Source organism: Rhinopithecus roxellana, chromosome 19 (assembly GCF_007565055.1).
Source record: "Rhinopithecus roxellana isolate Shanxi Qingling chromosome 19, ASM756505v1, whole genome shotgun sequence".
Taxonomy (NCBI): Eukaryota; Metazoa; Chordata; class Mammalia; order Primates; family Cercopithecidae; genus Rhinopithecus; species Rhinopithecus roxellana.
This window is the reverse complement of record NC_044567.1, coordinates 45311170-45338817: the sequence shown is the minus strand read 5'-3', so window position 1 is coordinate 45338817 and position 27648 is coordinate 45311170. Positions and strand designations below refer to the sequence as shown.

Sequence of the window (27648 nt, the reverse complement as noted above, 5' to 3'; positions counted from 1 at the left end):
TGATCAATAAACAAAGGTATTTATTCAGCACCCATGTGCCAAGCACTGTGCTAGGCACTGTGGTGGATACAAAAATTAAGACATGGTTCCTGCCCTTAAGGAGCTTACATTCTCATGAGGGAGACAAGACTAATATACATGTACCAGCTAGGAACAGTACAAGACAATATATAATTTGGCGTAAGAATGTCATACAGACTTGAAGCTTTATAGGGATTCAGAGACAGACAATAAAATAGGCCTTAGAGTCAAGATTTTTTGAGGAATCAGGAACAAGGCCAGGCCTGGAAGAACTGAAGAGACTTAAGTTGAGGTCCCTGTTAGGTAGAAGTGGAAGTCAAGTTAAGAAAAAAACAAGTATGCATATAATATAGGGGTTTACTAAGAAGTCACTGTGGATTTCTGAGCAGAGGAGTGACTTGATCATACAAGATTCAACAATTTTATTGCAAACTCATAAAATATGTTTAAGTAGCCTGGAGACATCCTACAGAACACAGAAAATAATGGCAGGATCATGACTAACGACATAGTTGGAATTCACCTGTCAAAGAAAAACCGCTACAACATAAAACCCTGGCAGGATAGATGACAATAGTTCTAGGAAGCCCATTACTCAACATGGCAATAGCTCCAATGCTTCCTTATTTTCAGAGGCCCCGGAGACAGAGGGTTTCATTATCCAGACCCAGGACTTGGGTGTTCTGCTTCTAGAGAGTACACAAGAGGTATGAAAGATATGAGGACATACAAGAGTGACATAGAAAAAACAAATGGAAGAGAGAAACAAATAGAAATCCATACTGGAAAAAACGCACCGCAATGTATATAAAATGTATCTCCTAAGGAGATGAAATTTGTATGTCCATTTATTTTTAAATGAACGGATACCGTATTTCCATAACAAACAAAAAACACTATGCTTTAGTCAAGTGTGCTTTTCAGTATTACCGGAAGAATCCAGGAACCCCTCAAATGATGTGTAAGGTTAGTTGGTCACAAAAGTCCATGTAGCAAATCTCACTTTTAGTTTATTTGCATTGGGAAAGGGAAGTGTGTTCTGGAAGAACTAAGATTGAGAGGTAAACTGGGGGGAAAGGAAGGACTTTTCCTTATGTCCATTCCAGCACAGGTCTGCTGTCAAGCAACACATGGCTAGGCATGGTGGTTGTAGGGCTGGTCAAACCGATGAGAGGTGACTGAAATGACCACTGCTCGGGACACAGTGTAGTCGCACAGCAGGGCATCCTGCCACTGGGAACTTGCACCCTATAAAATCAGAGAAACCAAAAAACCCTGTAACTGCCTGCCTTTAGGCTGGACATTCAAAACGTATTTCCTGTTTTACCCAGTCATTAACGTATACAGATATTCCCTAGTGAAATGAACAGTGAGTGAATGGATTTTAGGATCAGCATTTTACCACAAAAATGCCATTCATTGCATAACTCCAACTCAGGGAGAACAAATAAAACTAGAGAAACTCATTTCTAGCCCAAAAACGATTTAAAAAAACAAAAGTAACAAACGTCACTGATAAAGCGTTCTTGAGCAAAAACAAGAGGATAAAACTTAAGAATCCCGTAAGGATTATACATGCTAAGATTGGCTTTTAAACTTTAAAAACCTTTTTTAAACTGCTTAAAGAAAAAGCAGTCCCATAGACCCAGCTTCCATAACACTGCAACCATCATATTCAAAGTTACTAGCAACATGTAAAATACTTAAATTCCATTAGTTATGCAATTCCATTTAAAGACATTAAAACACTTTTCACTTCAAAAACAATCTGAAAATTCCTATTTAGGATGTCCATTATGTGTAAGCCTATGTCTGTCTTTCTGAGGACAATCTCACATTCTGGAAAGCTACCCCTTAACAAAGGTTGAACTACTACTAACGTCCACTTTTGGGAAAGGGACCGGTGCCTACACACTGTTAATGAAAGCTGTTTGGAATCATGTCTTTCCTAGGGGTGCTCTTCCAGGATCTGTGAGTCACTTAAGCAGTGTGAATGCAAACCTGCTGGGACTCAGGGAAGACTTAATATTAATTTATTTATTGAACCACAGCATTAAGTGTCTACTTCTGTGGACCCTGTCTAAGTTCTACCTGATTGGGAAGGTAATCTAGGTACTTGGTTCCGAAAAGGTTCTTGAATTGTCATGAAGCAAATGACTAACGTTAACTAGCCAAAGACCCTGGAAAAACATGTGCCTGGTTAACTGGTAATCAGTTCATCTGGCTCCAAAGTCAACATTCTAACTTGTTTTCTAAACCGAATGAAAATCTGAGACCCTGTTTCTATTTTTTTTTAACTTAAAAAAAAAAAAAAAAAAAAAAGGCTGGGTGGCTCATGCCTGTAATCCTAACACTTTGGGAGGCTGAGGTGGGAGGATTGCTTGAGTCCAGGAGTTCAAGACCAGCCTGGGCAACACAGTGAGACCCCATCTCTATTAAAAAAAAATATTTTTAAATTAAAACTTTTTTAAAAAGAAAAGAAAAAAAAAAAGTCCAATGAAAATCTTCCTGGTTTTCCAAAAGTGTGGCCCTTAGCAATCTTTCCCTGGATACTTCTTAATGACGAGATGTAAGTAAAGCAAATAAGATACCTCATTAGCTTACAGCTGACTTTCCTACAGCTGAATTCCTACTGCTACAAGAAGCATCCTCCCTGCTTTTTTTCCCACGTTGTCTGACAAAGTTTTGCAAAACCCAGATGGAAACAACCTATCCAGATGACAGAAATAAATCATCTTCCTGGTGACTCTTGCATTCTGAATTAGTAAGATGTATACAACCACAGCATGGCAGCCACGCAGTTCCAATCCTGAAATGAAATCCAGTTAAAAGTTGTGAAGACACAGAAGAACAGCTGTGTAAACTGTTCTGAGCTCAGATCTACGCAGGAGAGCTACAATACATTATCAGAATTTAAAAGATCACACACAAAAGCTTTAATACAGTGAGAGAAAAATGGAATTCAGTTTTATTTTGTCCTCTCTGAAACTTCCATTTACACCATGGCCTCATCTATCAAGAGGAAGAAAAGGCCCTGCCTTATACCATAAAAATCAAGTACTCATGTACTTGGGAGAGGTGGCAGGATATTTGTTTCTCCAGTTTTTTGGATCCGAGAAATTACACTTTCAGTACCAGTGTAGTGAGGAACCACTGGCAAACTGTCGGAAATGTCTTCTGGATTAGTCAGTGTACCATTTCATAAAGTGCTTCTGGAGTTAAAATCTGCCAAGCTGTCAAAAGTGTCCACACTTTTGCAACAAAGGATAAAAGAATCCCAGTGGGTAGCACTGAGTCCTTCCCAGCTGGGTCTCATTATTGGCACTGCTGCTTTAACCTCCGAGGCGCTGGCCCTCACCCCAGGCGAAGCCTCCTGGCCGTTCTTCAGGTAGTGGATTGTAATTTGGATCCTCATCTGGTGTATCAAAAATAGCTTTCCTAAAAGACAGGCAACAGATATAATTTGGTCCCAGAGTCATCTCAGGTCCAAAGTACTACAAGGTCAGTTCAGGTCCCACAGGGTTTCCACCCATAGGTAAGCCTGCCAATTAAACAGTCAACATATTGTAAGAGCATCTATAATTATTAACATTTACATTAGCTTTTATCTTTCACTGATTTTTACTAGAAAAGCAATCCAAATCATAATAATTATAGAGAAGGAGGAAACAGAGATGAGCAAAATATCCTAAATTCCCAGAGGTAACTATTGTCAATGTTTTAGTTATTCTTTGGGAACTTTTACATTATGTACTTTTACAAAAGTTAGATCACACTACATCTGTTTTGTAACCTGACTTTCACATATTTATCATTAATGTCTCCCCATAACCAAGGTATCACCCAAGTGTCCATCAACAGGTGAATGAACAAAATATGGTACATACATAGAATAGAATTTTTTTTTTTTTTTGAGATGGGGGTCTTGCTCTGTTGCCCAGGCTGGAGTGCTGTGGTGCGATCTCGGCTCACTGCAACCTCCACCTCCTGGGTTCAAGCCATTCTCCTGCCTCAGTCTCCCGAGTAGCTGGGATTACAGACACCCGCCACCATGCCCAACTAATTTTTGTATTTTTAGGAGGGACGGGGTTTCATCATGTTGGCCAGACTGGTCTTGAACTCCTGAACTCAGGTGATCCGCCCACCTCGGCATCCCAAAATGCTGGGATTACAGGCATGAGCTACTGTACCTGGTCAACATGGTGAAACCCCGTCTCCACCAAAAATACAAAAATTAGCCTGGCGCGGTGGCGCATGCCTGTAATCCCAGCTACTACTCAGGAGGCTGAGGCAGGAGAATCGCTTGAACCTGGAGGAACAGGTTACAGTGAGCTGAGATTGCTCCATTGCACTCCAGCCCGGGCAACAGAGCAAGACTGTCTCAAAAAAAAAAAAAAGGAGGGAAATTCAGACACATGGTACAACATGGATGAACCTTGAGAACTTTACACTAAATGAAATATGAAACAAGCCAGACAAAAAAGGACAAATATTGTATGATTCCACTTATGAGGTACATAGAGTAGTCAAATTCAGAGAAGCAAAACAGAATGGTGGTGGCTGGGGTGGCGAGTTGTTTAATGAGTACAGAGTTGCAGTTCTGCAGGATGAAGAGAGTTCTATGGATGGTGGTGACGGCAGCAAAACAGTATGAATATACTTAATGCCACTGAACATTTAAAATGAGTTAAGATGGTGAATTTTATGTTAGGTATTATTTTACTAGAAAAGTTTTAAAAAATTCACAAGGTATCCCAAGAAAAATTACTGCAGAACATAGGAGGGGATAGTAAATGTCCAAAAGACTCTCTAAGTACTATGATGTAGTAATTCAAAACCTCAGTAAACAAGGAACCATTAAAGGAGCATCCTCAATTTGCACTTATATTTCTACTTGTAATCCCCCACAGTTGATAAAATTAGAAATGTATTTGAAAACTTTTAATTTATACTGGAGTCAGAAAAAGTATACTTCAAAACGAGTTTTTAAAATTCTTACGAATTAACAATAAAAACAAACCAACAGAAAAAATGGGCAAAGGGCTGAATAGGCAATTCAAAAAGGAAATCCATGTGGTTAATAAACATGGGAATGTTTGCTCTAACAATAATCAAAGGAAAGTATATTAGAAACTGAGATCCCGGCCAGTCGTGGTGGCTCATGCCTGTAATCCCAGCACTTTGGGAGGCCGAGGAGGGCCGATCACCTGAGGTCAGGAGTTCAAGACCAGCCTGGCCAACATGGTGAAACCACATCTCTACTAAAAATACAAAATTAGCCGGGTGTCGTGGTGCATGCCTGTAATCCCAGCTACTCAGGAGGCTGACGCAGGAGAATCGCTTGAACCTGGGAGGGGAAGGTTGCAGTGAGCCAAGACTGAGCCACTGAACTCAAGTGGGCAACAGAGTGAGAATCCGTAGCAACGACAACAAAAACAAAACTGAGACCCCTTTCTACTGCCCAAACATTAGCAGGATGGGGGTGAGGGCACAGCCTGGTATAGGGAGTCAAGAGCCCCATCAGACCACGCACACATGGAGGTGGCCCGACGAGATGTTAGCCTGAGTAGGGTGGGGAGGCATCCCCTAAGAGGGCAGCCTGGTCTGGGGAATCTGAGGGTGAGTGAGATGAGCCAGGCATCCATATGGGGGAGGTGGAGACTATCACAAAAGACTGGTTACATATGAGGGATAATTAGGTAGGTAAAACATTAATCATAATAAGAATCAGGTTAGGACAGATGGAAAGGGCAGATGGAAAGCAGTGGTACATTCATACAACCAAATAATACTCAGCAATAAAAAGGAACAAATTACCAATAAATACAAGAACACAGATGAGTCTCAAAAACATTATGTTGAATGAAAGAAGTCTTTTACCAAAGAGTACATGCGTACTGTACGATTCTACTCATGCTGCACAACATGAAAAACTAATCTACAAAGGAACAAAATCAGAATAGCAATTGCTTCTTGGGGGACAGGTGCAATGATTGACAAGGAAGGATATCAGGGAACGTTCTGATTGATGGTAATATTCTGTCTTGATAGATATACAGAAGTGTGCATTTATAGAAACTCAGTTGACATACTCAAGATTTGTGTATTTTGTTGCACATAAATACTGAACTCAAGTATACAAGGAATTAAGTATACATATAATGGCACATACATTTTGGATTGGAAAGCTAGATGTAGGGAAAGGTGTGAAAAAAGAATAGGGAACTATTAATTATAGAATCTATGTGGTGGCTACATGAAGCTCACTCTAATTTTTTTCTGATTTCCTATAAGTTTGGAAATTTTCATAATAAAATACTGGAGGAAACAAATAGGAAAAAAGCTAGAATGAACCATGAGTAGTACTAGAAATGGGAGTATAGTATAAACCCATGTTTTTAAAAATACATAGATCTAAAAATATACATTTGTATACATTATCATACATACATATAATTCCACTGCTCTGTTCACTGAGAGGATCTGGGAATAGCAACACTCCAATAGCAATGAGCACATCTAGCACCCAGATCTTGGCTTCTAAATACCATTCTCCACTTTAAAGGAACCAGGGCTCCTTGAAGAAACAGCTGATTCTAGGACTGGATCAAGGAGAGCACAGGATAGGCCTGGTATATCTTGTTGTGCCAGAAAACAATTGCAAAAAATAAAAAAATTAAATAAAAAGTGGGCTGTAGTGGTTCACACCTGTAATCTCAGTGCTTTGGTAGGCCAAGAGACAAGAGGATCGCCTGAGGACTGAAGTTTGAGACTAGTCTGGGCGACATAGAAAGACCTTATCTCCACAAAAAAAAATATTTAAGAAAGCAAATAAGCAGAGGTTGGTGGTGTGCATCTGTGGTCCCAGTTACTCAGGAGGCTGAGGTGGGAAGATCACTTGAGCCCAGGGGTTTAACAGTGTGCTATGATCATACCACTGCACTCCAGCCTGGGCAATGGAGTGAGACCCTGTACTGCATATGTAATTTCCTAGAGGACTGAAATTGTTTCAAAACATTTTTTAAAAATCCTAAATAATGAAACATCATCCTATAACTATTCAACTAGGAAAGGGTAAATAAAACACCTCCCTTGTTTAATGAGGATGTGCGGAAATGGAACAGTTATAAATGCTAGTTGAAATGTAAACTTGAACATCCATTCTGGAAGGCGTTTGGCAACAAAATAGCAATTCCACTTCTAGGAATTATCTTTTGAGAATAATCATGGATGTGTGCAGAGATTTAGCTAAAAGGATATTCACCACTCTAATTATAGAAGAGAAAACCAAGCACTAATGTCCATGTCCATCAAAATCCATATCCATACCATGGAATATCACCTGTTATAATTTCGTAACACTTTAGGATGGAAAAAACAATTCTGACATATTAAGTTTACAAGGTTACAAAAACTGTTTTTTGAGACAGGATGCCACTCTGTCCCTCAGCCCAAAGTACTGTGGTGCGATCTTGGCTCACTGCAGCCTCAACCCCTCTGGGCTTAAGCAATCCTTCCACCTCAACCTCTCAAGTAGCTGGGATTACAAGCATGTACCACCATTTGCAGCTTTTGTAGAGATGGGGTTTTGCCATGTTGCCCAGGCTGGTCTCAAACTCCTGAGCTCAAGCGATCCATCTGCCTTCGCCTCTCAAAGTGCTGGGATTACAGGAATGTGTTATGTTGTCCAGGCTGGAATGCAGTGGCTATGTTAAAGGCCTGGCCCAAGAAGAGCAGTGGCTATTCACAGGTGCAGTCATAGTGCACGACGGCCTTGACTGGCTCAGGGTTTTTTAAAAAGTACACAGACAGTAAAGACTGAAGAATATACACTGAAAAGTTAACAATGGTAGCCACTGCTATACCCAAGTGTAGACAATTTCACTTTCTTCTTTTTGCTTAACTAGTCTACAACAAACATTTTATAACAAAAACTCACATTTTACTTCTCAATTGAGCCCTTTTTAATATAGCATCTCCCGAGGATACCAAATTCCAGAGTAGAAAGAGGTCTCATAAATCAAAGTTCTACTGCACTCCAGCCTAGGTGACAGAGCAAGACCTCATGTTTAAAAAAAAAAAAAAAAAAGAAAAAGAAATCAAAGTTCTACCTCAGGAAACTGAATTGCAAAAAAGAAGGGACTTGCTCTATGGCTGGTCAGTGGGACAGCTACACCTGGTTTCCAGTCCAAAGCTATTTGCACTCTGCTTCACTTCTTATCTCAACCACCTGCTTGGCATGCCACAAAGTCCACCATCAGAAACTTTCATCAGTTTTGCCCATTTTGCTACCTTACTTCAGTGGCTTTCATAAAACCAGCAGGCTCCTCCTGGAATAGGAAGTTCTAGTGGTCATCTGGAACAACAATTACCAGGTTACTCCCAAGATATCCTCAGCCTGTTAACCTTGCTCTTGCCACAACCCTGGCACTGTCTGCTCCTACTCAATCCAAGTGCTCTTCAACTGCAGCCAGACTGCTCAATCTGCAAATAGTTACTGACCTGAACTATGTGTACTAGGAGCTAGGGGAGCCAAAGAAAACACAGATCATGCCCCCTGTCCTGGTTTGCCTGTAACAGGATGTAACCTGGTGTTAAAATACTCACAAAATAGATGGTGTTTTCAGAATTCTTATTCCACCAGGCTGATTGGGAAATACATCTTCCAAGAAAAAATAAATGTGTCCAACTGCAATACCTAGAGTCAAGCAGAAATAAAGGATGAGGGAGAGAATTAAAATTTAGATTGCAGGTAGACCTACCAACATAAATTGACTATATTTAGGATGAATGTCAACATAATTATTAAAAATTAATGAACTAATATTGTAGTATTTTACAATAGGTAATACATGAAAGTCAAACAGAATAAACAAGAAAAATAGTGGTAAAATACTTTTAAATTACTTTTACAGGTAAAATGATTTAAAAAATAGTGAGAAGAGCCTTACCCAAAAGGTCCACAATGATTGAGTTCCCCAACAACAAGGAAAAGCCCATGAGCACCCAGGGCAGAAAGGGGGCCTGGAAGTTGAGAAGGCCGAAGAAGTTCATGCGGACATAGGGGTTCCTTCGGCTCCACACGTAGACGAGCATTATTGTAAAGGCCTGGCCCAAGAAAACTAAGCTCACAAACAGACCAAAAAGCTAGCAGATGGCATTAAGGAAAATATCAACATGAAAAGTTTAAGAGGGAAGACTGAGCAGGTGAACTAAAGATTGTGTTCTAACAGAAGTTTGAATTGGAAAAGTCAAGTTGCTACATCTTTAGAACAGAAGGAAACAAACCCAGAAAATAATTGCCCAGAGCAACCAGGCAAAAATCTGCTTAGGCTAAATTATGGAGATTTCCAGCTACTTCAAACAAATAATTCTGCTTTCGGTAAGTTCTTGCCTCTTTGGAAAATGTGTTAATTCTTCATTCAATAATTAAAGCTTGCTCACGATTAGCACCTTTACAGAGGTGAATAAAGCTAGCTGGAACAAAACCATCTTGTCGGACCGTACCATATCTAAGTCTATTGTAGAGATGAAAATTCTTTTTCTGAAAAATAATTTATTGGTTTTGAAAGCCACCAAGTAAATGTCTTACCAACTTAGTTTAAAAGTGAAGTACGCCAAGCAGCAATGATATAACTGAGATGCTTAACAGGAACCCACCTGGGTTAAAAGTTCCTGTGACTTGCTCTTCCTGTCCGACTGCTAGGCTTGGAAACTTGTCACAGAAAATGTGCTGTAAAATAAATGATAGTGCCCTGAAGCTAAGATCTGGAGATCTACTTTTATCTGTTTGTTCCGAATATCTAGAGAATTGTGGGAGACAGATGACAAGTTTTAGGAAGAGCCAGGGTGTTCCTCAACATTTTCCCATAGGTTTTCTATTTGTTGAAGGATACGGTCATTAAGAATCCACCAAAAAGGAACATAAATACAAAGTCTGCTGTCCGACCTCGGAAAGAGCCTTCTTCTAGCATTCGACAGTAACGATATCTTAAGTTCCAAGTTAAGAAAATATTCAGCACACGAATATGAACAAAGTAAAAACTTAATGTTATCTTGTAAGTACACTTGGATTCCATATTATTTGTAAGAAGTCAAGTCTTCATTTGTATGAAATGTTTGAGTGGTAATGTGATTACTCTTTTACCAAGCGTTTTAGAAAAGGTCAAGACCAGCATCATTTTTTACAAACTGCCCCTGGCTGGGAACTAACACAGATGACACACAGACATGCTTTCAGTCCCCTATCCTTTTTTTTTTTTTTTCTTTTGAGACGGAGTCTCGCTCTGTCATCCAGGCTGGAGTGCAACGGCACAATCTCGGCTCACTGCAAACTCTGCCTGCCAGATTCAAGCGATTCTCCTGCCTCGGCCTCCTGAGTAGCTGGGATTACAGTTGTGCACCATCACACCAGGCTAATTTTTGTACTTTTAGTAGAGAGCAGGTTTCACCATGTTGACCAGGCTGGTCTCAAACTCCTAACCTCGTGATACACCCACCTTGGCCTCCCCAGGTGCTGGGATTACAGGTGTGAGCCACCACACCCGGCCCTCCAGTCCCCTACTAAACCTTTAAAAATTTGTATTGTCTTTCCTGTGCTCAGGCACACCTTAATCTGCACCATCTTTGCTTCTCCACGTCCTAACTTGGAAGAAATCTGCAGCAAGAAGCCTTGTGTGCTAAACTACTTTTCCAGGCCTGGCAGGTTGAGCAACTGTCAATAAACATGAATCATGATGAGAAAAAACTTTACTGGAAACTTCTCAGAAAGATACACTACACAGGACTTAAAATGGATTCCTGCCATCCTCGGGAAGGAATGTAGCTGCAGATGAGCTGAACTGTAACTCCCTCTTAATACAGAGGGCAGGGGTGGAGGAGGAAAGCCCTGCTCTGTGGCCCCAACTGCCATTGGATCAGAGCTGGGGTTTTCCTTTCAACAAAACGGAACTTGACAAGCCCAGCAGACACAACCACTGTCTTTCAGCCAGTAGTTCCAGCAACCACGACCCAAGGAGATCTCAAGTTCCCACTCCTCATGAACCCACACCAAAACGTATGCCCAAATTCTGCTAAATTATCATTGTATTCAGGTTGTTTTACCGCTTTGTACCTGTTGGTGTTACTGTGGAGGTATGTCTCAAATCAATTCTCCCCTCCCTTGATCAGATTTGTATAACAAAAAAGCAGAGGTGCTATCTTTTTATGGTTAAAACCTCCCATTTGAACAAACAGTGACCTACAAACATTTTCAAAACATTACTACCTAACCAACTACTTTATGTACCACCGACCCAGAAATTACAGCTAAGATGGTACCAAAAACAAATAACAGGATTAAAAGTTTCAACTTAATTTTTTACTTCCTAAGAAAACAAAGTTTTGATGCTGACCCCATTTAATAAAGGATACAGAAAAATCATGTTAAATAAAAAATTGAATCCGACTGGCCCAAAAAATAAGAAATTGGTGATTAATCTCCATATCTGTTAAAAAAAAAAAATCAAGAGAAAGATGTATTAAGTAAAATAAATTACCAGGAAACAGTTCCATATTAATACAAAAGATACATCCTATGACTGCGATGGTTGAGAAGCCTTGGACAGGGCGATATTCTGTTCTGAAACAAAAACAAGGGCATATAATCTGATGTTAGATTTTTTTTTGCTGCTTTTAGTTCAAAGTCTGAAAGACATCATTGGGACTGTGACATTTATAATAATAGGACAGAAAATTTTAAATTGTGATCATCTTATTGAGAAAGTTTGGTAGGAAGGCTAGGTTAATTTGCCAAACAGAAAACAGGGCTTTCATGTGTAGTATCATCATATAATAAACAGAACTGACATACCAGAGAAAAACTTCAGGGTCTAATATAAATTGCTGAGAAATGTTTACATTAGGCAGTCAGAAACATCAAAAAGAAAGGAAAATTCTTTTTTTTTTTTTTCTGAGACGGAGTCTCGCTCTGCCGCCCAGGCTGAAGTGCAGTGGCCAGATCTCAGCTCACTGCAAGCTCCGCCTCCCGGGTTCCCGCCATTCTCCTGCCTCAGCCTCCCGAGTAGCTGGGACTACAGGCGCCCGCCACCTCACCCGGCTAGCTTTTTTTTTTGTATTTTTAGTAGAGACGGGGTTTCACCGTGTTAGCCAGGATGGTCTCCATCTCCTGACCTCGCGATCCACCCATCTCGGCCTCCCAAAGTGCTGGGATTACAGGCTTGAGCCACCGCGCCCGGCCTTTTTTTTTTTTTTAATTAAAACTTAAAAAAAAAAGAGAGACAGGTTCTCACTATGTTGCCTAGGCTAACTCAAACTCCTGGCCTCAAGGGACCATCCACCTCAGCCTCTCAAAGTGCTAGGATTAGAGGCCTGAGCCACTGCGCCTGGCCAGAAAGGAAAATTCTAAGGGAAATACCCAAGTTCTAACCTGAACAAATGGCCAACTGTAAGAACTAATGCTCTCATAATTACAGTCTACTTGGGAGATACAAGAACACTCATTTTCTTTTTCTTTTTTTTTTTTTTGAGACAGAGTCTCGTTGTTGCCCAGGCTGGAGTTCAGTGGCACAATTGCAGCTCACTGCCTCCCAGGTTCAAGCAATTCTCCTGCCTTAGCCTCCCAAGTAGCTGAGATTACAGGTGTGCACCACCACGCCAGGCTAATATTTTTATTTTTAGTAGAGACAGGGTTTCATCATGTTGGCCAGGCTGGTCTCAAACTCCTGACCTCAAATGATCCACCCACCTCAGCCTCCCAAAGTGCTGGGATGACAGGCGTGAGCCAACGCACCCTGCCAAACACTCATTTTCTTGTTGGAAACCCTGATACATCCTTCCCTACCCAACCTCTCCACACCCACAGTAACCACTCACAATGGTAGAGTGCTTAACATTTTAAAATGTCTACTATCTGTTGTGATCCTGTGAGACAAGCAAGCTAATTCACAGATAGGAAACTAAAAGACTAAAAGTTGAATAACTAGCTGCTACTAGTTATTCAGCTAAAAGTTGAACTACTAGCTGAACACTAGTTATTCAGCTGAAAGTTGAACTTTTAAATGTCCTGACCAAGGACCCGCAGGAGTAGATGGAGACGCTGACGGCAAATCTCAAACTCCTCACTCCAAATGTCATCAAGAGTTTAACCCCAGGCAGAGTAAAACCAAGCAAGCCAAGTAGGAAGCAAGACTTACTTGGATGGAACTACAGCTCCACGTGAGTATTGTGGGAACACAGTGACAAGAGATGACAGGACTACTTTACAAATCACTAAATTCTTGAGAATTGGTAACTATTAAAGTTGAAACAATTCAGTTCTACATATTAATTATCCAGATTTTAGAGTCCTCATCCTAGTGAGACAAGCATACACATAACTGCAAAGTAAAGGTGAGAGATGCTCTAAAACAAAGGAGGATGAGTACATAAAGGTTACACAAAAGCTGCGTTTTGAAAGGCAAGCTAGAGTTCAGTGGGTATAAAGTGAATGAAACACATTTGAGACAGAGGGAACAGCATGTCAACACATTTATTGGCACAATTATTGGCTTCTGGGTCTCTCCCCTACTCCAACTATGGTCTGTAAGACCATCTTGGAACAGACAAATCCTTGTCTCTCTCAGCATTTTGAGACAGAGTTTCGCTTTTGTCTCAGAGGCTGGCATAATCTCGGCTCATTGCAACCTCCGCCTCCCGGGTTCAAGTGATTCTCCTGCCTCAGCCTCCCCAGTAGCTAGGATTACAGGCATGTGTCATCACGCCTGGCTAATTTTTGTATTTTTAGTAGAGACAGGGCTTTACCATGTTGGCCAGGCTGGTCTCGAACTCCTGACCTCAGGTGATCTGCCTGCCTCAGCCTTCCAAAGTGCTGGGATTACAGGCGTGAGCCACTGCGTCCAGCCTCTTTTGACATTTTAATCACCGGAAAGGACCATCTCCCACTGTAATCTAATAAACCACCATGTAGCTTTAGATGTTTGGAATTTTGTTAGTATGATCTGATCGCTGGAAGACAGATCACAATTTAAAAGCACTAACAGAATTGAGTTTCTGGACCATCATGATAACACCAAGGTGGTGGGCGTGCCTAGGTGGTGAATGGACAAAATAAGACCATCCCTGCAAGACAACCCCTAAGCAGCTAGCTGGTCACTCTCCTCTCATACTACAACATTAAGTCTAAACCAGTGATTTCTGAATACAGGAACTGGACACATCAAAATGATGCAGGGAGCTTTAAAAATAAAACACAGATTTTGATTCCTACCCTTGCAAATTCTGATTTGGTACTTGTTGAGGAGCTTGGGAATCTCTTAAGAGTTCCCTAAGGGATTCTCAAGTCCAACCAGGCTGCAGAATCACTGCTTTACATCCTGACAAGACAACTTATAATCAAAGGTCCCCCACTGGGTTCTTTTTTAGGATAGTGTACAACGGGATTTGCTACTAAACAGTAAGAAAAAGAAGAAACTGAAGCATTAATCACTATTGTGATGAACCACTTACTTGAAAGTGTTTAAAGATTAATTCAGGATTGAAGTACAACTGAAAAGGTGTGATCAATTCCAACTGCTGAAATAGAAAAAGAGCTTCTTAAAGCAAATCAACCAAGAAACAAAATTTCATCATTTACAACAAAGGATTAGTAGGTCTAGCAATTTCCAACTCTCGGTCAGTTAGACTGACTTCCTTTAAGCCTTTCTTCTTAGGCCAGAGGAAGAGGTTGGTAAAGAATTCTCTAGAATTGGTAGAATTCTTTGTATCCTCAATACCTAACACAAAAAAGTTTGTTTTATGTTGCAATAGTTGAGGCTGACATGAAGAAATGAGGCAGACAGGTGGTGATATTTTAGACACAAGACAAATAAAAACAGCTGCTATGAATCTACCCACCACATGGGCACCACCTGAAACAGCTGTGTGAAACAACAAAACTCACTTGAAATAACGGAGACTCGAGACCCTGCCACCGTTAGGGCTGGGTACCTCCAGCTAGCCCCTTGTTACCCAGAGACCCTCTTTATTATAAGCCATTCCCCTCTGGACAGTTTCCACCTTGCTTTCCTCATTCCTGTTTCTTCATAAAACGGACCTTCCTCTCACTAGTCACCACGGTACTACCTAGCCATTGGCAGAGCTCTCGGACGCATTTCTCGGGTGGGAGGCTCCCGCAACCCTAACCCGGTATAGGTCCGGCCCTCATCTCTTAGAAACTGACCTGACCCCCCACGAAGCAGCACTCCCTTCTCAGGTCACTGGATAAGCATTCTCGGCGCCAACTCGAACCCCACATAATCCCTGTACGTCTCCACCCATCCCCGGGACCAGCCCCTCTGGGCCTCCCCGAAGCCCAAACCCCAGTTTCCTGAAGACCCAGTCATATCCAGCCCAGATAATGAGAAGGTGGCACTGCAGCTGCTCACCACGGCGGCGGTGGTGAGGACGCAGGCCGTGGTGTAGGCGCGGCTGACCGGTGGGATCTGCAGGTACTCCAGCCGCAGGCTCTGGTACGCCATCTTCCCCACCGTCGCCTGCCACCGCCCCCCCCCCCCCACTTCCCCTTCCGCCAGCAGGCCCCGGCGGCTGGGCGGGCCCAAAGGCCTCCCTCGCGCCCGCTTTGGCATTCGCGCGGCTGCCCAATCAACGCCAAGCAATCGGCCAGCCGCCAATCCGTGGAGACTTAAGGAAGGCACATCCGCCAATCACGAGTTGCGTCGCCCCCGCCCCCCACCCCCACCCCCAGCGCCCCATCTCCCCATCCTGGCTTCTCCACCAGCCAACGTCCGGGAAAAGCGAGTAAGTACAGGTTCCTTCTGCCAATCCCCGCCGGCCACAGCTAACTTTCCCGCCCGGCCCCTTTCTGTCATAATTGAGGTGTCCCCAACCAGCCAATCAGGAACGCGAGAGTATCCCGCGTTTACTTTCGCTCGCCAAGGCGCGTATCAGTCGGAATTTTGGGGAGCCAACCGCGCCGTCTGTCCCTGGCAAGCCAGCGGCGGTTTAAAGGAGGTGGCGGGAAGCCTGTGTGTGCTCGAATTCGTGACCCTCATGGTCGCTCCGGTAAGTACTGCGGGGCAGCATTTTCTCTGAGGAGAAGCGGGTACGGGCGAGACTGGCATAGGCGGCATCGCGAGGGAGCGCGGGGGCCTGTGGGTCGGCCTTACAGCTGGCTCCGACCTGAAGGTCCCAGCATGCAGCGCGGGCTCGGGGCCCGACGGAAGCCGGGAGCCGGCCGGAAGTTCCGGCTCTCTGGCTTCTGTGTCCTGTCCAGCGCGATCGTCGGGTCTTAGCTCAACTCACTGAGATGGCCTGGGCACCTCTGCGTTGAATCGGCAAATACTGATCAAGCCGCATTTATTCTGCCTTCAGGAACTCTAAGTCTAGCAGAGAAGATGAGGCGGTAGAAGTTTATCAGTCAGTGCCCGAAGAGAGGTCCTGATGGGAACTCAAAGGAAGGAGTTAATCAAGGAAGTGTATTTGTTGTTGTTGTTAGAGATGGCGCACATCTGTAATCCCAGCTACTTGGGAGGCTGAGCTAAGAGGATTACTTGAACTTAGGAGGCCGAGGTTGTAGTGAGCCGAGATCATACCACTGCACTCCAACCTGGGCGAGAGAGTGAGACTTTGTAAAAAAAACAAAAAAAAAACAAAAATAACAACAGCAAGAAAATTAGCCAGGCATGGTGGCCTGCACCTGTAGTCCTGGCTACTTGGGAGGCTGAGGTGGGAGGATTGCTTGGACCTGGGAGGTTGAGGCTGCAGTGATCCGTGATCGTGCCACTGCACTCCGGCCTGGGTGACAGAGCCAGAACATGTCTCACACAAAAAAAGAAAAACAGAAAGCAGTCCTACCTTACATATACGGCCAAACAGTTATAACCACTCTATATTTAGCTATTACAAACGTAAATTTTTATTTTATTTTATTTTTTTGAGACGGAGTCTCTGTTGCCCAGGCTGGGGTGCAGGGGCACGATCTTGACTGACTGCAACCTCCGCCTCAGGTTCCAGTGATTCTCCTGCCTCAGCCTCCCGAGTAGCTGGGATCACAAGTGCTCACCACCACGCCTGGCTAATTTTTGTATTTTTAGTAGAGATAGGGTTTTACCATGTTGGCCAGGCTGGTCTCGAACTCCTGACCTCAGGTGATCCTTCCATCTTGGCCTCCTAAAGTGGTGAGATTACAGGCATAAGCTATCGTGCTCGGCCTACAAACATAAATTCTTAAGATTAGCTGCATCTTCCCATAAGAAGATTTGACTGTACTGCTTATTGCAAATTATTTCATAAAGTGCATCCTAAATTCACCTGATAATTGAAGTAGCAGTTTGTTTTAGCTAATTGCCTTTATCTGAATAATAAAACTCTTATTTCTATGACAAGCATATCATTTCATCTCAGAAAAAGATGCCTAAGTTGAATTCCCACAATGGCAAGGAGATAGGGGTTTATTTTCCTAGATGTTTATATTTGAGAGGAATTACTTGCAGACCCTTGAAAAAACATGTCAGGGTTATAAAGCTGACAAGGGACTTACACATCTTCTAATTGGGGTTTTTTCAGATGGCTTGGCTGGAGATCAAGCAAATTGAGGACATCAGCAATGGAGTGATCAAAATGATAGATCATGAGGCCCAAAATGAATAAGGAAAGAAGAGAAGTGGGAGAGGCTGAGAACAGAAAGAGGGTGGAGGGGCTGTAAATCTTGAAGATTAGGGTATAATATAAGTATATAAGAATTGGAAGAATTTTATAGGAAGCAGTAGTCAAAAAGTAGAAGCAATTTGGAAGAGTGGTTACAAATATCAAGAGCCAGGTGGCTAAAAGGTGGAGCTGTAGGTCATTGAAGCTCAAGAAACTGCGTCTCTAGGGCATTGGTTAAGTCATCTGTCTAGACTTCAAAGTTGTCTAGGATGGTAATTCTGAAGACTGTGATCTGTGCCAAAGTCACAGGTAAAGGAAGTGAACAATGAGGAGGGGAAAAGGGAGGGTATAGGCTGATGGAGCCTCAGAGAGGCAAGAGTTTATATCCTGTTGTGGAAGTGATATCAGGTATAAAGGAACACAAACTCCTTATTTTTTATTTATTTGCTGCTTTGTTTGCTATCTGTAATGTGATTTGTTATCATGCAGAAGATTTTTTTTCCCCAATGAATTATTTCCTTTTTACATTTGCAGGTTTTTCACACCTGAAAATAACATAGCAAAATAAGTCAAGATGTCTGTGGATCCAATGACCTATGAGGCCCAGTTCTTTGGCTTCACGCCACAAACGTGCATGCTTCGGATCTATATTGCATTTCAAGACTACCTATTTGAAGTGATGCAGGCCGTTGAACAGGTTATTCTGAAGAAGCTGGATGGCATCCCAGACTGTGACATTAGCCCAGTGCAGATTCGCAAATGCACAGAGAAGTTTCTTTGCTTCATGAAAGGACATTTTGATAACCTTTTTAGCAAAATGGAGCAACTGTTTTTGCAGCTGATTTTACGGATTCCCTCAAACATCTTGCTTCCTGAAGATAAATGTAAGGAGACACCTTATAGTGAGGAAGATTTTCAGCATCTCCAGAAAGAAATTGAACAGTTACAGGAGAAATATAAGACTGAATTACGTACTAAGCAGGCCCTTCTTGCAGAATTAGAAGAGCAAAAAATTGTTCAGGCCAAACTCAAACAGACGTTGACTTTCTTTGATGAGCTTCAAAATGTTGGCAGAGATCATGGGACTAGTGATTTTAGGGAGAGTTTAGTGTCCCTGGTTCAGAACTCCAGAAAACTACAGAATATTAGAGACAGTGTGGAAAAGGAATCGAAACGACTGAAAATATCTTAATTGCTCAGTAGTCAAAAGGAGAAGCGTGTCAAAAAGTAGAATCATAAGGAATTTATACCAATGACTGTTCAAGCCAACCATACTTTTTATTAGATTTGCTTTGTCAACTCTTTCTTGTATTCTGTGTCTTCTTCTTTTTTGGTCCACTTTCCTGAGGTATGTGTGTACTACTTTGAACTAGGCTGCAGCATCTGTTCCTTAGAGTCTTCTAATAAGTGGGAAGGGATCAAACGAAGAAGCCATGGCCAGTTAAAGATATTTGCAGAGTTATACCTTGGTCATAAGTCCTTTGTGACCTCAGTGATTTTGACTTACTCTTTGGATGAGACTAGATGAGAAAAGGATCAAACGGGTGGCTCCTTTAGTAGTAGTATTTTTGAGGCAAGGTCCCCTTCTATCACCCAGGTTATAGTAGAGTTCAGTGGCACAGTCTTGGCTCACTGCAACCTCTGTGTCCCTGGCTCAAGTGATGCTCCTGCCTCAGCCTCCCAAGTAGCTAGGACCACAGGTGCATGTCACCATGCTTTGCTAATTTTTTTGCAGAAATGAGGCCTCACTATATTGCCCAGGCTGAGTGGCTTTTTTATTAACCAGTCATTACACTGCGGGACAGCCAACACAAAGTACTTGCTCTCACCCTGTAAATTTTCTTACATCAGGGAGTCAATATGTAGTGGAAAGAAGCATGTAGCAAAAATTTAATAAAAAAGAAATTGGTTTATTTCCAAAATAAATCTCCTGACAAAAATCCTGGTGATGTTAAGCAATTGACTGTCTTAAGAGTCCGGCCAGAGAAGACCTTACACAAAAAAAGAGGACCCACTGGAACAGAGAAGGAAACATGTAGCATACTCAGTAGTGAAATTTAATTTTACTGACTGTTAGGTATCTATGCCAATTTATTTTCATACTTCAGTTGGTTTCGGAATCTGCTTTATACCTAATATTTAATTATTTATTCATACTTACAAGCATCAAATATGTAATTCCCTCAGTGGGAAATTTGTGTTTAAACTCAATGGAATCTAATGTTTCTTTACGTCATTAGTCCCTGTAAAATGTTAGGTCACCCAAGGAAAGGGGAGAAATAGCAATGGCCACTCCTAAGGTGTTGCTTGCCCTCCATGTCTTCCTAAAGAGCAGAACTTGGAGTTTCTCCTTTATGTAGAGAAGAAGTAACTTAGGGTGTATTTGCAATGAAATATTCATAGATACTGAAAGCTTGTGTTTACATGAAATATGTTTATCATCAAGAAGTCTTTTTTCCAATTCTGTACATTAAATATATGTGTTTTAAACTGTTTGGTTTTTATTTTTTGCTATCTATAATGCCATAGTATATTTCTTTCCAGTATGACTTTTTACTCATTTGAAAACACTGTCCTTTTCACATTTGTAGCTTATTCAAAATCTGTAGTGGGTTGAACAGTGATCCCTGAAAAGATAGGTCCATGTCCTAATTCCTGGAACCTGTGAATATTGCCTTATTCAGAAAAGGGGTCTTTGCAGGTATAATTAAGGATATGGAGATAAGGAGATCATCCTGCATTATTTGGATGGACCCTAAATCCAGTGAAAAGTGTCCTTATAAGAGAAAGGCAGAGGGAGATTTCAAACAAAAGGAGGAGGTATTACCACCTCAAAGGCAGGTTGGGGCCAGGCGCAGTGGCTCACACCTGTAATCCCAGCACTTTGGGAGGCCTAGCTGGGCAGATCACTTGAGGTCAGGAGTTCAAGACCAGCCTGGCCAGCATGGTGAAACCCTGTCTCTACCAAAAATACAAAAAATTAGCCAGGTGTGGTAGCGCATGCGTGTAATCCCAGCTACTTGGGAGCCTGAGGCAGGAGAATCACTTGAACCCGGGAGGCGGAGGTTGCAGTGAGCGGAGATATCACCACTGCACTCCAGCCTGGTGACAGAACAAGACTCCATCTCAAAAAAAAAAAAAAAGTTTGGAGTAATGCAGCCCCCACAAGCTGGAAGAGGCAAAGAAGAGATTCTCCCTTAGAGCCAACAGGTGGATTGCATTTCTGGCTTCCGGACCTGTGAGAGAATGTATTTCTGTTGTTTTAAGTCATCAGTTTGTTACAGCAGTCACAGGAAACAATATACCTATTAGTAGCCATGTTAGTGAAATCAGAATATTGAGATGTTCATGAGGATATAAGCTGTCTATTAAGGAAACAACTGCTGAGGCCTTGTCGTTATTACATGCAGTAATATGGTTCATCTTAATACAGTGAAGTATGGTCATGACCTGGATAGAAGGGTGAAATCCAGTGTTTGAACTCAGGGATCCATTTCGTGTTGAGTACATGCTTAATAACTGCTGGACATTACTGTTGCTGTTTGTCATGGTGGTGTCTCTGCAGAAATAATATAGTTGTCCCTATCGTCCTCCAATAAGTAAATTCTCCCTTCAGAAATTTACAAATGAATCAGAACTATATACAGCTGGTTACCCATTCTCTGCTTCCCTGGATTGCAGTGTTGTTTTAACATGTAAAAATGCATCAATAGAACAGAATAAATAGAACCACAATAGAATAAAGGATAAAAATTGTCCCATCTCCCATCCAGCATCAATCACCCAATTTCTCACTCTTCCCTCCACCCCAATACTAGATCCTGTTGTTCTGTAATACCAAACCGTCCCTGGTTTTGTTTATTCTCTACTGTCATGCCTATTCACCACTGCATAATGGATGTGAATGCAAAAAAAAAAAAAAAAAAAACACAACAACAACAAAACAAAACAAAAACAAGCATGGTGCAGTGGCTCATGCCTGTAATACCAGCACTTTGGGAGGCCGAGGCAGGCAGATTGCCTGAGCTCAGGAATTCAAGACTAGTCTGGGCAACATGGTGAAACCCTATCCCTACTAAAATACAAAAATTAGCCAGGTGTGGTGGCGTGCTCCTGTAATCCCAGCTACTTGGTGTTAGGCAGGAATCTAGACCCAACATGGCGGCGCTACCCGGTGTAGCAGGCCTTTTGTTAAAGACTCCCTACACCCTTGTACACACCCGCAGACTTACATGCGTCAGAGTTCTGGCTGGGCAACCACACTCTCCCATGACCTGCAGCTCACCTGCATTCCACAAGTTCGTAAACAGCAGTTTCGGTTGACAGTTTCCAAAGACCCCTTCCTCATGACCCTTACTCAACTCCTGCCCTAGTAGTTTCAAGACTCCCCAGGCCCTGTTTGCACAACCAGCTTCCCTACCTCTCAGGCTATAAAAAGCCCCTACCCTCCTCCCTCAGCGCGACTTCCTCGGCCTACGCCTTTGGACCGAGGAACCTAGCCTGCAAGCCCTAATAAAAGGCTATTCTCACTGCCATTTGCCTTATGTCTTCATTCCCGGTTCATTGAATTGCACACTTTAAATGAATTTGTTGTGAGTTATATGAATTATGTCTTAATATAGCTGGTAAAAATAAGAATACACACTCTAGAAACAATGCCTGGGTTCAAAATCTTGCTCCATTGCTGTGACCTTGGGCAAATCATTTCACCTATGCCTGTTTCCTCATCTGCCAAATGGGAAGAATACTAGAACCTACCTCATAGGGTTGTGAGCATTCAATGATCTCATGCTATATAAAATACTAAGCCTGCCACCTGGTAAGTTCCATCATTAACAAAGTGAGCTCCATGAAGGCAAGGGTTGTCTCTGTTTTCCTGATAATTATCTCCAGTGCTTGGACCCTAACAAGCGATGACATAGTTAAAAAATTAATTTGGCCGGCCACAGTGGCTCATGCCTGTAATCCCAGCACTTTAGGAGGCTGAAGAAGGCGGATCACCTGAGGTTGGGAGTTTGAGACCAGCCTGAGCAACATGGAGAAACCCCATCTCTACTAAAAAAAAATACAAAATTAGCCAGGCATGGTGGCGCATGCCTGTAATCCCAGCTACTCCGGAGGCTGAGGCAGGAGAATCGCTTGAACCTGGGAGGCGGAGGCGGAGGTTGTGGTGAGCCAAGATTGCACCATTGCACTCCAGCCTGGGCAACAGAGCAAGACTCTGTCTCAAAAGAAAAAAACAACAACAACAAAACAAAACAAATTAATCCATTTTCCCAGTATCCGTTTCGACTGTTTCAAATAGCCTAAATTTTAACTGTTTCTCAACAACTTAAACTTACTACTGTTCCATGATACTCAGAAACCACTGCTTACTTCACCGTCTCCATATATTTACCTACGACTGACAACCCAAATTACCCAAAACAGTTGGCGTTGCCTTCATCCTTTGTGACTTACCGAAAGTCAGTTTACTGGATATCTGATATTTTTACCTGCCTAGCATGCATGACCCTTCGGTTTTCCTCTGGGAACTATTCCTTTCCTATTGCATGCTATTTTCATGGGATTGCCTATTAAGATGACTCTTCTGCCTTTTAGCCAAAGATGGGTATATGACCCCAGCCAGGCTAATAACACTCTAGCATTTGATTCTTGAGCAGCAAGGCACAAGGACACCAAAAATGGGTCCTTGTTTGGTTTTTCGTTTTGTTTTATTTGGAGATGGGGTCTCTGCCATGTTGCCTAGCTGGTTTCAAATGTCTGGCCTCAAGGGATCCTCCTGCATCCGCCTCTCAAGTAACTGGGACTACAGGTGTGCACCACTGCACCTGGCTTGGGGGCCCATTTGTTTTTATGGTCTAAAAGGCTGTCTGTGTATACTAAGCAGACAGGGAAAGACTTGATATTTTGGACAAAGGAAACTCTTACTGGACGCCCAGAAATTGGAGTGCAGTTGCAAGCTCAATACAGGTAAGCAGTAACAGTGAAATTAGGTGGGCAGTAGAGAGACACGTGATCACATATTCCTGGGATACCTAAACTATAACTCAAACTATATAAGAGGAAAATTGGCCAGCTTAGATGCATGATGACACTAAAAGTACATACTTATTGTGTGTACACATTGAAGTGTACAAATTAAGTGTGCACTTAATACTTAGTGAGTGTTAAGTAGTATCTCATTATATAGATGATGTGAGAGTAATGGAAATTTAATATTGATTAGAAAATACAGGCCAGGCACTGGAACTCTATGGAACCAGGAATTTGAAGGAGAGTGAAATCGGGAGAAACATGGGGAAGAGAGATGGGCTGATAGGAGAGAATATGGGGGTATGGAAAGAAAATGAATTTGGGGGCTGGAGTGAGTTTAATATTGGAGACAGCGGGGATGGGGTGAATGTCAAGGAAGATTGGAGTACAATATTGAGACAATAATCAAGTATGTGGGGAACAATGCAATGAATACTGAAGTAAGGGGATCAAATGGCGCTGGATATTTAGCAGAATATTGAAGCCAATATTAAGATTGTAGAGGCAATAGGATCTAATAACAGTATAGTCATAGGAACCAGGTGTTGGAATTTGGGGTAGAAAATGGAGGCCCAGACTGGGCACAATGACTCACACCTGTAATCCCAGCACTTTAGGAGGCTGAGGTGGGTGGATCACTTGAGGTCAGGAGTTCAAGACCAGCCTGGCCAACATGGTGAAATCCTGTCTCTACTAAAAATACAAAAAAAGTTAGCCGGGCATGGCGGCATATACCTGTAATGCCAGCTACTCGGGAGGCTGAGGCAGGAGAATTGTTTGAACCCAGTAGGCAGAGGTTGCAGTGAGCCAAGATCAGGCCACTGCATTCCAGCCTGGGGCACAGAGTGAGTCTCAGTCTCAAAAAAAAAAAAAAAAAAAAAAAAAAAAATTAGCTGGGCATGGTGGCACTCACCTGTAGTCCCAGCTAGTTGGGAGGCTGAAGCACGAGAATCACTTGAACCTGGGAGGTGGAGATTGCAGTGAGCTGGCCACTGCACCACAGAGAGAGACTCCGTCTCGAAAAAAAAAATGGAGGCCCAGATTTGTTGGCACAAAAAGGGCCATGATATTGTGGAACAGTGATCGAATGTTGAGGAACAGGGAACTTTGGTTTTGGGAAGAGAGGGACGAGTCTACTGTTAGGAGATTGGCTGAGGAAAGGAAGCTGGGGGATCATATCCTGAGTAGTCGCTGAGGGACTGTATGAGAGATAACAGGGGATGTGTGAAAGGGAGACATTGAGATCAAATGTTTGGAGAGTGCTAGGCTATATGTTGGGAGTCCGTGAGTACTTAATACTAAGAGATACCAGAAGATCGAATATTCAAGATTGAAAGCTGGAAACCAGTGAGGGATAAATATTGTGGTCCTTTGGAGACATATTTTTTTTTTTTTTTTTTTTTTTTAAACGGAGTCTTGCTCAGTCACCCAGGCTGGAGTACTATGGTGCAATCTCTGCTCACTGCAAGCTCTGCCTCCCGGGTTCACACCATTCTTCTGCCTCAGCCTCCCGAGTAGCTGGGACTACAGGCGCCGGTCACCACGCCCGGCTAATTTTTTTTTTTTTTTTTTTTGTATTTTTAGTAGAGATGGGGTTTCACCATGTTAGCTAGGATGGTTTCAATCTCTTGACCTTGTGATCCACGGCGCCCGGCCTGGAGACGTAATTTTGGGAAATAGTGCCACCGATTGCTGTGGGGAAATTGTTGTAGTAAACTGTGATTGTAAAGCACAGGCTGACATTGGGGAACAGTGGATGTCATACTTGTGGCGCTGAAATAAGTGTCCGGGGACAAGACATCAAGGCACAGAGTGATATGGGATTATGGGAAGTCAGAACTGAGAAATGGCAAGGCCCTCATGTTGGAAAACAGGGAGTTTGTAAAGACCCACAGGGCAAATTCCAGAGCTTAGCTGGGGGACTGTACTTGGTCTTCGTAAAGGAAGCAAGTGGAGACTAAATACTGAGGGGCAGTAGGTAATGCCACAATGGGATAGTGGCTGATCTGTCATAAAAGGATGGTAGACTCGGATACCAGCGTGTTGTGAGGACCGGATGTGGAGAAAGATGCCATCGAAGGGCCTTGTAGCTATTCAGTGGAGGGAGAGGCTATATTTTGGAATACTGGGTCATGGGGTTAAGTCTGTTTTGGAGGGACAGTAGGGAATGCTGTGGAGCAGACTAGGAAGTTGGGCAGGGTCCACTGCAGAGTTGGAAATTAATGGAGAACTGAATATAGAGGAGACTGAAAAAGAGATAATTTATTCCATCAGAGATATCACAATTACAGATTCCAGACATTTGCAAGTAAAGACTATGCAGGGTTAGAGCGTTGCGTTTTGACATTTAACATTCATGAGTAAACAGAGACGGCCGGTGGGTAAATATCTTGCCAAGGTGGTTTCTGGTATTAAGCCTTTTGAGTCTAAGATGACAAACCCCTAGGGGTCACGTGGTTTTCCCGCACTAACTCTTGTCAATGACAAATCCCTCAGCCCCTTTTGTCTTGGGTGCCACAGCTCCAGAAAGGCTCCGGGCCAGGACGAAGCCATCCTAGAGTCCCCAAGGACAGCCCTCCCGTGGACCCCGGCTAGGGTTCCAGAGTCTCATCCTGAGGAGTGCACCAGCTCTGGGCCTACGTCCCAGTGGGGTTTGCAGCCACAGGTCCCGCGAGTCCCGGACACTTCCAGAGCGTGGTCTTTTGGTAAGACAGTTCCTCCGGCTCCTCCACGCAGCGACAACAAAGTCTAAGGCAGGAAAAACGCACAGTCGTGGTCAGCCAGAGCCCCTGGGGGCGCAGCACGAAACCCCGACGAACGCCACTTACCGAGTCCCGCCCTCCAGCTACGCCTGCTGCGCAGTCTTGTCCTCTCTCGGCCGTGCCAACTCCGGGGCACAGCTGGCTCCTCCTGGGGGCGATGCAGCATCACAGGGCTCCGGCCCAGCCCGGGCCAGGGCGCCGACCCTCCCCGCGGGATCCTCTCTAGAAGGCCGCGGGTCTGGATCTGGCTCATCCCTTAAAGAATCCAAGGTTGGGCGCACTCTGAGCTCCCCAAACACAAAATGATGGGCTCCCTGCGCGTGCCCCTGCGTCACAGAGTGGTAGGGGTCCAGCGACATTCTCCTAATTATAAACGGGGTTCAATCACACCCCAGAATTCTAAACGCCCCCACCCCTAACTTGCAGGTGCAAACGGCACCCTTGTTTCATTGCCGGCAGCTACTTTGTACTTTCCTACTGATAGACAAAGATAGTGACAACAAAGAAGGAAAGAAACAAGCATCGAAAGCTACATGAAAGGGGTGTGTTCCAAAACACAAAATGCCGAGCCCTGTTTTCCCTTTCCCTCCCCGCTCGGTCCTGCGCCCACCCCGTCCCGCGCTGGCCACTCAGGCAAGCTGTAAATGGATATAGGTAAAGATGCAGGAGGTGATGGAGAAGGCGATGGCTGCGTAGATGAAGATGGAGAGGTGTGGAAAAGGGTCGAGATAGCAGCCCTCGACCAGTGGAGGCGCCTCCTCCTTGGGCTGGGGGCGCGATTCGGCCTTCGGGGGCTGCCCGGCGCGGCCCCCCTGCGCCCTCCCGCCCGCGCGCCGACCAGCCTTCTTGCCCGCGGCCGACGCGGACCTGGGCGCGCGGGCAGCGGGAGGGTCTTCCGGGGGAGGCTTGTCAAACAGGCCTTCGGACTCGGGGTCCGGGCGAATCTGCTCGGGACCCCAGGGTCTGCGCTGAAAGAGTCCGTCAGCCATGGGCAGGATCGCGGGTAGGTGGGTCAGCTGGGTCTGGGTCGGAGCGCAGAGGGCGGTGGTCTGGGCTGCGGCTGTATTTCTACAGCCCCGGGTGGGGGCGGAGCCAGAGGGGCAGGGGACCTCTGCAGGGTCCGCCGGGCCTCTCAGCGGAGGCGCCGCTTCGCCTGGCTCCTCCTTCCGCCCCCAGCCTGTTGCAG

The 27648-nt window shown here is 43.6% G+C and overlaps 3 protein-coding genes across 12 annotated transcripts; 1 reads left to right on the top strand and 2 right to left on the bottom strand.

Annotated features, from left to right (window-relative positions):
- DERL2 (derlin 2) lies at positions 1-15598 on the bottom strand. Of its 6 annotated transcripts, XM_010355840.2 has the most exons (8): positions 15444-15598; positions 14527-14592; positions 11434-11507; positions 9918-10011; positions 8973-9168; positions 8629-8719; positions 2613-3459; positions 1-1269 (listed from the first exon to the last, which is right to left on the bottom strand). In XM_010355840.2, the coding sequence occupies exons 1-7, from the start codon at positions 15534-15536 to the stop codon at positions 3354-3356; spliced, it is 720 nt and encodes a 239-aa protein (XP_010354142.1). In that variant the 5' UTR covers positions 15537-15598; the 3' UTR covers positions 1-1269; positions 2613-3353. The 6 variants fall into 6 exon arrangements, with proteins under 6 accessions (XP_010354142.1, XP_030779275.1, XP_030779276.1 ...); XM_030923415.1 differs by lacking the exons at positions 1-1269; positions 11434-11507 and adding an exon at positions 11592-11641 and having other exon boundaries at positions 2962-3459; XM_030923416.1 differs by lacking the exons at positions 1-1269; positions 11434-11507 and adding an exon at positions 11592-11641 and having other exon boundaries at positions 2962-3459; positions 14527-14589; positions 15444-15559.
- A 64-nt stretch (positions 15599-15662) lies between these two features.
- Positions 15663-20154, top strand: MIS12 (MIS12 kinetochore complex component). Of its 4 annotated transcripts, XM_030923412.1 has the most exons (3): positions 16258-16452; positions 17584-17973; positions 18199-20154. In XM_030923412.1, the coding sequence occupies exon 3, from the start codon at positions 18239-18241 to the stop codon at positions 18854-18856; it is 618 nt and encodes a 205-aa protein (XP_030779272.1). In that variant the 5' UTR covers positions 16258-16452; positions 17584-17973; positions 18199-18238; the 3' UTR covers positions 18857-20154. The 4 variants fall into 4 exon arrangements, with proteins under 4 accessions (XP_030779273.1, XP_010354143.1, XP_030779272.1 ...); XM_030923413.1 differs by lacking the exons at positions 16258-16452; positions 17584-17973 and adding an exon at positions 15663-15816; XM_010355841.2 differs by lacking the exons at positions 16258-16452; positions 17584-17973 and adding an exon at positions 15772-16080.
- A 5783-nt stretch (positions 20155-25937) lies between these two features.
- Positions 25938-27643, bottom strand: LOC104656205. Of its 2 annotated transcripts, none has more exons than XM_010355839.2 (2): positions 26529-27643; positions 25938-26448 (listed from the first exon to the last, which is right to left on the bottom strand). In XM_010355839.2, the coding sequence occupies exon 1, from the start codon at positions 27449-27451 to the stop codon at positions 27092-27094; it is 360 nt and encodes a 119-aa protein (XP_010354141.2). In that variant the 5' UTR covers positions 27452-27643; the 3' UTR covers positions 25938-26448; positions 26529-27091. The 2 variants fall into 2 exon arrangements, with proteins under 2 accessions (XP_010354141.2, XP_030778830.1); XM_030922970.1 differs by having other exon boundaries at positions 26529-27494.
- Positions 27644-27648: the final 5 nt, after the last annotated feature.

What these genes read in the sequence shown, in the direction of transcription:
- DERL2 (XM_010355840.2), bottom strand. Translation starts at nt 15,536, where the DNA reads ATGGCGTACCAGAGCCTGCGGCTGGAGTACCTGCAGATCCCACCGGTC. An exon ending in TTGGTGGATTCTTAATGACC is followed by an intron (nt 9,169 to 9,917) that starts GTATCCTTCAAC and finishes GCCATCTGCTAG; the next exon opens with CTTTTTGGTCTGTTTGTGAG. An exon ending in CTGAAAACACCATCTATTTT is followed by an intron (nt 3,460 to 8,628) that starts GTGAGTATTTTA and finishes CCTGTCTTTTAG; the next exon opens with GAAAGCTATTTTTGATACAC.
- MIS12 (XM_030923413.1), top strand. Translation starts at nt 18,239, where the DNA reads ATGTCTGTGGATCCAATGACCTATGAGGCCCAGTTCTTTGGCTTCACG.
- LOC104656205 (XM_030922970.1), bottom strand. Translation starts at nt 26,715, where the DNA reads ATGAGCCAGATCCAGACCCGCGGCCTTCTAGAGAGGATCCCGCGGGGA. An exon ending in TAGCTGGAGGGCGGGACTCG is followed by an intron (nt 26,449 to 26,528) that starts GTAAGTGGCGTT and finishes TTCCTGCCTTAG; the next exon opens with ACTTTGTTGTCGCTGCGTGG.